The 10,000-nt window shown below is 47.5% G+C and overlaps 1 protein-coding gene across 1 annotated transcript in view; it reads right to left on the reverse strand.

Moving 5' to 3' along the window:
* Positions 1-10,000, reverse strand: part of LOC135570923 (trichohyalin-like) — a 46,115-nt gene that overhangs the window by 17,173 nt on the left and 18,942 nt on the right. The window contains 1 exon segment of the mRNA XM_065016741.1: positions 6,118-6,235. Within this exon segment, the coding sequence (XP_064872813.1) occupies positions 6,118-6,235 (118 nt within the window).

The following is a 10,000-nucleotide window of genomic DNA, read 5'->3' on the forward strand; positions in this document are numbered from 1 at the left end:
TAGCCAGCTATTGTCGTTCTCCTAACGCAACGTAACGTAACCAACACTGCTAGCTAGCCAGCTAGCTCCCGATAAGCAGCATTGTAGAAACTTCACACTCAACGGTACGACTTGATTAGGGTAGTGTCAACAACGCAGCTAGCCTACCCCAGCAGTACTCTATCATTTTAATCATTTTAGTCAATTAGATTCTTGCTACGTAAGCTTAACTTTCTGAACATTCGAGACGTGTAGTCCACTTGTCATTCCAATCTCCTCTGCATTAGCGTAGCCTCTTCTCTAGCCTGTCAACTATGTGTCTGTCTATCCCTGTTCTCTCCTCTCTGCACAGACCATACAAACGCTCCACACCGCGTGGCCGCAGCCACCCTAATCTGGTGGTCCCAGCGCGCACGACTCACGTGGAGTTCCAGGTCTCCGGTAGCCTCTGGAACTGCCGATCTGCGGCCAACAAGGCAGAGTTCATCTCAGCCTATGCCTCCCTCCAGTCCCTCGACTTCTTGGCTCTGACGGAAACATGGATCACCACAGACAACACCGCTACTCCTACTGCTCTCTCTTCGTCCGCCCACGTGCTCTCGCACACCCCGAGAGCTTCTGGTCAGCGGGGTGGTGGCACCGGGATCCTCATCTCTCCCAAGTGGTCATTCTCTCTTTCTCCCCTTACCCATCTGTCTATCGCCTCCTTTGAATTCCATGCTGTCACAGTTACCAGCCCTTTCAAGCTTAACATCCTTATCATTTATCGCCCTCCAGGTTCCCTCGGAGAGTTCATCAATGAGCTTGATGCCTTGATAAGCTCCTTTCCTGAGGACGGCTCACCTCTCACAGTTCTGGGCGACTTTAACCTCCCCACGTCTACCTTTGACTCATTCCTCTCTGCCTCCTTCTTTCCACTCCTCTCCTCTTTTGACCTCACCCTCTCACCTTCCCCCCTACTCACAAGGCAGGCAATACGCTCGACTTCATCTTTACTAGATGCTGTTCCTCCACTAACCTCATTGCAACTCCTCCAAGTCTCCGACCACTACCTTGTATCCTTTTCCCTCTCGCTCTCATCCAACACTTCCCACACTGCCCCTACTCGGATGGTATCGCGCCGTCCTAACCTTCGCTCTCTCTCCCCGCTACTCTCTCCTCTTCCATCCTATCATCTCTTCCCTCTGCTCAAACCTTCTCCAACCTATCTCCTGATTCTGCCTCCTCAACCCTCCTCTCCTCCCTTTCTGCATCCTTTGACTCTCTATGTCCCCTATCCTCCAGGCCGGCTCGGTCCTCCCCTCCCGCTCCGTGGCTCGACGACTCATTGCGAGCTCACAGAACAGGGCTCCGGGCAGCCGAGCGGAAATGGAGGAAAACTCGCCTCCCTGCGGACCTGGCATCCTTTCACTCCCTCCTCTCTACATTTTCCTCCTCTGTCTCTGCTGCTAAAGCCAGTTTCTACCACTCTAAATTCCAAGCATCTGCCTCTAACCCTAGGAAGCTCTTTGCCACCTTCTCCTCCCTCTTGAATCCTCCTCCCCCTCCACCCCCCTCCTCCCTCTCTGCAGATGACTTCGTCAACCATTTTGAAAAGAAGGTCGACGACATCCGATCCTCGTTTGCTAAGTCAAACGACACCGCTGGTTCTGCTCACACTGCCCTACCCTGTGCTCTGACCTCTTTCTCCCTCTCTCTCCAGATGACATCTCGCGTCTTGTGACGGCCGGCCGCCCAACAACCTGCCCGCTTGACCCTATCCCCTCCTCTCTTCTCCAGACCATCTCCGGTGACCTTCTCCCTTACCTCACCTCGCTCATCAACTCATCCCTGACCGCTGGCTACGTCCCTCCCGTCTTCAAGAGAGCGAGAGTTGCACCCCTTCTGAAAAAACCTACACTCGATCCCTCCGATGTCAACAACTACAGACCAGTATCCCTTCTTTCTTTTCTCTCCAAAACTCTTGAACGTGCCGTCCTTGGCCAGCTCTCCCGCTATCTCTCTCAGAATGACCTTCTTGATCCAAATCAGTCAGGTTTCAAGACTAGTCATTCAACTGAGACTGCTCTTCTCTGTATCACGGAGGCGCTCCGCACTGCTAAAGCTAACTCTCTCTCCTCTGCTCTCATCCTTCTAGACCTATCGGCTGCCTTCGATACTGTGAACCATCAGATCCTCCTCTCCACCCTCTCCGAGTTGGGCATCTCCGGCGCGGCCCACGCTTGGATTGCGTCCTACCTGACAGGTCGCTCCTACCAGGTGGCGTGGCGAGAATCCGTCTCCTCACCACGTGCTCTCACCACTGGTGTCCCCAGGGCTCTGTTCTAGGCCCTCTCCTATTCTCGCTATACACCAAGTCACTTGGCTCTGTCATAACCTCACATGGTCTCTCCTATCATTGCTATGCAGACGACACACAATTAATCTTCTCCTTTCCCCCTTCTGACGACCAGGTGGCGAATCGTATCTCTGCATGTCTGGCAGACATATCAGTGTGGATGACGGATCATCACCTCAAGCTGAACCTCGGCAAGACGGAGCTGCTCTTCCTCCCGGGGAAGGACTGCCCGTTCCATGATCTCGCCATCACGGTTGACAACTCCATTGTGTCCTCGTCCCAGAGCGCTAAGAACCTTGGCGTGATCCTGGACAACACCCTGTCGTTCTCAAATAACATCAAGGCGGTGGCCCGTTCCTGTAGGTTCATGCTCTACAACATCCGCAGAGTACGACCCTGCCTCACACAGGAAGCGGCGCAGGTCCTAATCCAGGCACTTGTCATCTCCCGTCTGGATTACTGCAACTCGCTGTTGGCTGGGCTCCCTGCCTGTGCCATTAAACCCCTACAACTCATCCAGAACGCCGCAGCCCGTCTGGTGTTCAACCTTCCCAAGTTCTCTCACGTCACCCCGCTCCTCCGCTCTCTCCACTGGCTTCCAGTTGAAGCTCGCATCCGCTACAAGACCATGGTGCTTGCCTACGGAGCTGTGAGGGGAACGGCACCTCACTACCTCCAGGCTCTGATCAGGCCCTACACCCAAACAAGGGCACTGCGTTCATCCACCTCTGGCCTGCTCGCCTCCCTACCACTGAGGAAGTACAGTTCCCGCTCAGCCCAGTCAAAACTGTTCGCTGCTCTGGCCCCCCAATGGTGGAACAAACTCCCTCACGACGCCAGGACAGCGGAGTCAATCACCACCTTCCGGAGACACCTGAAACCCCACCTCTTTAAGGAATACCTAGGATAGGATAAAGTAATCCTTCTCCCCTCCCCCTTAAAAGACCTAGATGCACTATTGTAAAGTGGCTGTTCCACTGGATGTCATAAGGTGAAAGCACCAATTTGTAAGTCGCTCTGGATAAGAGCGTCTGCTAAATGACTTAAATGTAATGTAAATGATGATGTTAAATGAGGTTAGATCAGATCCCCCCAGACATCTCAGATCAATAGTGAGGTTAGATCAGACCCCCCCAGACATCTCAGATCAATAGTGAGGTTAGAACAGACCCCCCCAGACATCTCAGATCAGTAGTGAGGTTAGATCAGATCTCCCCCCCCAGACATCTCAGATCAATAGTGAGGTTAGATCAGACCCCCCCCCCAGACATCTCAGATCAATAGTGAGGTTAGATCAGACCCCCCCCAGACATCTCAGATCAATAGTGAGGTTAGATCAGATCCCCCAGACATCTCAGATCAATAGTGAGGTTAGATCAGACCCCCAGACATCTCAGATCAATAGTGAGGTTAGAACAGACCCCCAGACATCTCAGATCAGTAGTGAGGTTAGATCAGATCTCCCCCAGACATCTCAGATCAATAGTGAGGTTAGATCAGACCCCCCAGACATCTCAGATCAATAGTGAGGTTAGAACAGACCCCCAGACATCTCAGATCAGTAGTGAGGTTAGATCAGATCCCCCCCAGACATCTCAGATCAATAGTGAGGTTAGATCAGACATCTCAGATCAGTAGTGAGGTTAGATTAGATCCCCCCCAGACATCTCAGATCAATAGTGAGGTTAGATCAGACCCCCAGACATCTCAGATCAATAGTGAGGTTAGATCAGATCCCCCAGACATCTCAGATCAATAGTGAGGTTAGAACAGACCCCCAGACATCTCAGATCAGTAGTGAGGTTAGATCAGACCCCCAGACATCTCAGATCAATAGTGAGGTTAGATCAGATCCCCCTAGACATCTCAGATCAATAGTGAGGATAGATCAGATCCCCCCCAGACATCTCAGATCAATAGTGAGGTTAGGTCAGATCCCCCTCAGACATCTCAGAACAATAGTGAGGTTCGATCAAATCCCCCAGACATCTCAGATCAATAGTGAGGTTAGATCAGATCCCCCAGACATCTCAGATCAGTAGTGAGGTTAGATCCCCCCCAGATATCTCAGATCAGTAGTGAGGTTAGATCCCCCCCAGACATCTCAGATCAATAGTGAGGTTAGATCAGACCCCCCCAGACATCTCAGATCAATAGTGAGGTTAGATCAGATCCCCCAGACATCTCAGATCAATAGTGAGGTTAGAACAGGCCCCCAGACATCTCAGATCAGTAGTGAGGTTAGATCAGACCCCCAGACATCTCAGATCAATAGTGAGGTTAGATCAGATCCCCCTAGACATCTCAGATCAATAGTGAGGTTAGATCAGATCCCCCCAGACATCTCAGATCAATAGTGAGGTTAGATCAGATCCCCCTCAGACATCTCAGAACAATAGTGAGGTTCGATCAAATCCCCCAGACATCTCAGATCAATAGTGAGGTTAGATCAGATCCCCCAGACATCTCAGATCAGTAGTGAGGTTAGATCCCCCCCCCCCCCCAGACATCTCAGATCAATAGTGAGGTTAGATCAGATCCCCCAGACATCTCAGATCAATAGTGAGGTTAGATCAGATCCCCCAGACATCTCAGATCAATAGTGAGGTTAGATCAGATCCCACCCAGACTTCTCAGATCAATAGTGAGGTTAGATCATACCCCCCCCAGACATCTCAGATCAATAGTGAGGTTAGATCCCCCCCCCAGACATCTCAGATCAATAGTGAGGTTAGATCAGATCCCCCTCCCCCAGACATCTCAAATCAATAGTGAGGTTAGATCAGACCCCCCAGACATCTCAGATCAATAGTGAGGTTCGATCAAATCCCCCAGACATCTCAGATCAATAGTGAGGTTAGATCAAATCCCCCCAGACATCTCAGATCAATAGTGAGGTTAGATCATACCCCCCCCAGACATCTCAGATCAGTAGTGAGGTTAGATCCCCCCCAGACATCTCAGATCAATAGTGAGGTTAGATCAGATCCCCCAGACATCTCAGATCAATAGTGAGGTTAGATCATACCCCCCAGACATCTCAGATCAGTAGTGAGGTTAGATCCCCCCAGACATCTCAGATCAATAGTGAGGTTAGAACAGACCCCCAGACATCTCAGATCAGTAGTGAGGTTAGATCCCCCCCCCCAGACATCTCAGATCAATAGTGAGGTTAGATCAGATCCCCCCCTCCCCCAGACATCTCAGATCAATAGTGAGGTTAGATCAGATCCCCCAGACATCTCAGATCAGTAGTGAGGTTAGATCCCCCCCCCAGACATCTCAGATCAATAGTGAGGTTAGATCAGATCCCCCTCAGACATCTCAGATCAATAGTGAGGTTAGATCAGATCCCCCAGACATCTCAGATCAGCAGTGAGGTTAGATCCCCCAGACATCTCAGATCAATAGTGAGGTTAGATCAGATCCCCCAGACATCTCAGATCAATAGTGAGGTTAGACCCCCCCCAGACATCTCAGATCAATAGTGAGGTTAGATCAGATCCCCCAGACATCTCAGATCAATAGTGAGGTTAGATCAGACCCCCCCAGACATCTCAGTAGATTACCTGTGATTGGTGATTGGCTAGTTGAGTAGATCATCTGTGATTGGCTAGTTGAGTAGATTACCTGTGATTGGTGATTGGCTAGTTGGGTAGATTACCTGTGATTGGTGATTGGCTAGTTGAGTAGATTACCTGTGATTGGTGATTGGCTAGTTGGGTAGATTACCTGTGATTGGTGATTGACTAGTTGAGTAGATTACCTGTGATTGGTGATTGGCTAGTTGAGTAGATTACCTGTGATTGGAGATCGGCTAGTTGAGTCTGCAGCTCCTGCTCTCTCTGGTTGCTCGTGGCAACAGCCGCATCAAGCTCCGCCTTAAGCTCCGCCCTAAGGCGCTCCTCACACTCTGACCTGGAGACACACACACACAATATGTAAAAATGTGTGACCACACTGCAGAATATAATTATGACCCCCTGGCAACAATAGTGGGTCGGCAGGTAGCCTAGTGGTTAGAGTGTAGAGGTGGCAGGTAGCCTAGTGGTTAGAGTGTAGAGGAGGCAGGTAGCCTAGTGGTTAGAGTGTAGAGGAGGCAGGTAGCCTAGTTGTTAGAGTGTAGAGGCTGCAGGTAGCCTAGTGGTTAGAGTGTAGAGGAGGCAGGTAGCCTAGTAGTTAGAGTGTAGAGGCTGCAGGTAGCCTAGTGGTTAGAGTGTAGAGGCTGCAGGTAGCCTAGTGGTTAGAGTGTAGAGGCGGCAGGTTGCCTAGTGGTTAGAGTGTAGAGGAGGCAGGTAGCCTAGTGGTTAGAGTGTAGAGGCGGCAGGTAGACTAGTGGTTAGAGTGTAGAGGAGGCAGGTAGCCTAGTGGTTAGAGCGTTATGGCCAGTAATCGAAAGGTTGCTAGATCGAATCCCCCGAGCTGACAAGGTACAAATCTGTCGTTCTGCCCCTGAACAAGGCAGTTTAACCCACTGTTCCCCTGAACAAAGCAGTTAACCCACTGTTCCTAGACCAGTTTAACCCACTGTTCCTAGACCAGTTAACCCACTGATCCTAGACCAGTTAACCCACTGTGCCTAGACCAGTTAACCCACTGTGCCTAGACCAGTTAACCCACTGTTCCCCTGAACAAGGCAGTTAACCCACTGTTCCCCTGAACAAGGCAGTTAACCCACTGTTCCCCTGAACAAGGCAGTTTAACCCACTGTTCCCCTGAACAAGGCAGTTTAACCCACTGTTCCCCTGAACAAGGCAGTTAACCCACTGTTCCTAGACCAGTTAACCCACTGTTCCTAGGCCAGTTAACCCACTGTTCCTAAACCAGTTAACCCACTGTTCCTAGACCAGTTAACCCACTGTTCCTAGACCAGTTAACCCACTGTTCCTAGACCAGTTAACCCACTGTTCCTAGACCAGTTAACCCACTGTTCCTAGGCCAGTTAACCCACTGTTCCTAGACCAGTTAACCCACTGTTCCTAGACCAGTTAACACACTGTTCCTAGACCAGTTAACACACTGTTCCTAGACCAGTTAACCCACTGTTCCTAGACCAGTTAACCCACTGTTCCTAGACCAGTTAACCCACTGTTCCTAGACCAGTTAACCCACTGTTCCTAGACCAGTTAACCCACTGTTCCTAGACCAGTTAACCCACTGTTCCACTGTTCCTAGACCAGTTAACCCACTGTTCCACTGTTCCTAGACCAGTTAACCCACTGTTCCACTGTTCCTAGACCAGTTAACCCACTGTTCCACTGTTCCTAGACCAGTTAACCCACTGTTCCACTGTTCCTAGACCAGTTAACCCACTAGACCAGTTAACCCACTGTTCCACTGTTCCTAGACCAGTTAACCCACTGTTCCACTGTTCCTAGACCAGTTAACCCACTGTTCCTAGACCAGTTAACCCCACTGTTCCTAGACCAGTTAACCCACTGTTCCTAGACCAGTTAACCCCACTGTTCCTAGACCAGTTAACCCACTGTTCCTAGACCAGTTAACCCCACTGTTCCTAGACCAGTTAACCCACTGTTCCTAGACCAGTTAACCCCACTGTTCCTAGACCAGTTAACCCACTGTTCCTAGACCAGTTAACCCACTGTTCCTAGACCAGTTAACCCACTGTTCCTAGACCAGTTAACCCACTGTTCCTAGACCAGTTAACCCACTGTTCCTAGACCAGTTAACCCACTGTTCCCCGGTAGACCGTCGTTGAAAATAATAATTTGTTCTTAACTGACTTGTTAAATAGATTAAATATATATTTTTAAAAATTGTTTTCCTTCTTCCGGTCCACAAACAAGCAAAACATTCTTAAATGTCATTTAAATTTGTCAAAACTATTAGAAAGCGTGCCACAGAATTTAAAAAGATATGTTAATTCTATACTGAGGAAAATTATTGAAAAAAAAATTAACTTTTTTTTTTCACGTTAGCATAAGCACTCAGAAACAGACATTTGTTAGCATTAGCATTCTCATAGAGAATGACTTGCGGCGTTAGCTCGTTAGCTTCGTGGCACAACAGACTGCAAATATCCTGAAATTATCGTCATAAAACACTTCGCCACCGTTTCTGTCTCTTGTCATTGATATTCTGTGTCAAACAACATTGCTATTTCAAGCATTGATCTTTGATTGATAAGGGATACAGACTATAGATAACGACCATTAGATAGTCTAATATGCTAACTAGCTAACACCGCCAGTCATTCTCTATGAGAATGCTAATGCTAATGAACGTAGGTCTCCAAGCGCTTATACTACGTGAAATACATCCGTACAGTTATGAATACTGTTCCCTGTAGGCACATTTATGAAGAATTTACACTATTGTGGACAGATGTACTGTTTGGATTCTTTACATACAATAGAAATAAGCGGAATCATTTTTATGTAATTAATTTCATTTATTCTTTTGGTCAAATTTCATATACACAAATGTAAATTTACAAACAGAAAACCACATTTTCGTACCCTACAAAAAGAAATTGAACTGTATTTTAAGACGGTTAAATGCTCTACTAACAAAAAAGCTGTTAGAATGGTAAGTATATGCATGTCCCTTAAGGTCCTTGTGTAATTGTAATGTGATATTGTACCCCCTAGCCCCGCCCCCAGCCCCGCCCCTAGCCCCGCCCCCAGCCCCGCCCCTAGCTCGATTGTCCATTGTGTGTAATCTATGTATGCTTGTGTTTCCTCATGTGCTTTATGTATTGATTTGTTGTTCATAAAATAAATGTAAAAAAAAAAAAAATTTAAATACTGTTCCCTGTAGGAGGAAACGTGGGTATAGCATACCATGGGCAGTCAACGACCAATCATATTCACCTGAAGAAAACTCAAAAACGCGTTGACTATATAATATAATATAATGAATGGAACGAACTACAAAAAATCTCTGAAACTGGAAACACTTATCTCCCTCACTAGCTTCAAGCACCAACTGTCAGAGCAGCTCACAGATTACTGCACCTGTACATAGCCCACCTATAATTTAGCCCAAACAACTACCTCTTTCCCTACTGTATTTAATTCATTTATTTATTTTGCTCCTTTGCACCCCATTATTTTTATTTCTACTTTGCACATTCTTCCATTGCAAAACTACCATTCCAGTGTTTTACTTGCTATATTGTATTTACTTTGCCACCATGGCCTTTTTTTGCCTTTACCTCCCTTCTCACCTCATTTGCTCACATTGTATATAGACTTGTTGTTTGTGTCGAACTGCTTCGCTTTATCTTGGTCTGGGTTTTGTAAATGAGAACTTGTTCTCAACTTGCCTACCTGGTTAAATAAAGGTGAAATAAAATAAATAAAAAATATTATACTGAGAGACGGAAAGGGAACTGTATGATTCTTACCATCATTTTCCTCAACGTAGAATTAACATTTCTTTCCAATTCTGTGCACGTTATTCCATAGTTTTGTCAAATTTCATATAGATATTTATAGACAGATATTTAATTGACGTTTTGCTTGTTTGTGAATGGTCTGAAAGTAGGAAAAACAATGATGTTGGAGATCTAGGTTGAAGATCTAGGTTGAAGATCTAGGTTGGAGATCTAGGTTGAAGATCTAGCGTTGGAGATCTAGGTTGAAGATCTAGGTTGAAGATCTAGGTTGGAGATCTAGGTTGAAGATCTAGGTTGAAAATCTAGCGTTGGAGATCTAGGTT

Source organism: Oncorhynchus nerka, unplaced genomic scaffold, assembly GCF_034236695.1.
Source record: "Oncorhynchus nerka isolate Pitt River unplaced genomic scaffold, Oner_Uvic_2.0 unplaced_scaffold_896, whole genome shotgun sequence".
Classification (NCBI taxonomy): domain Eukaryota; kingdom Metazoa; phylum Chordata; class Actinopteri; order Salmoniformes; family Salmonidae; genus Oncorhynchus; species Oncorhynchus nerka.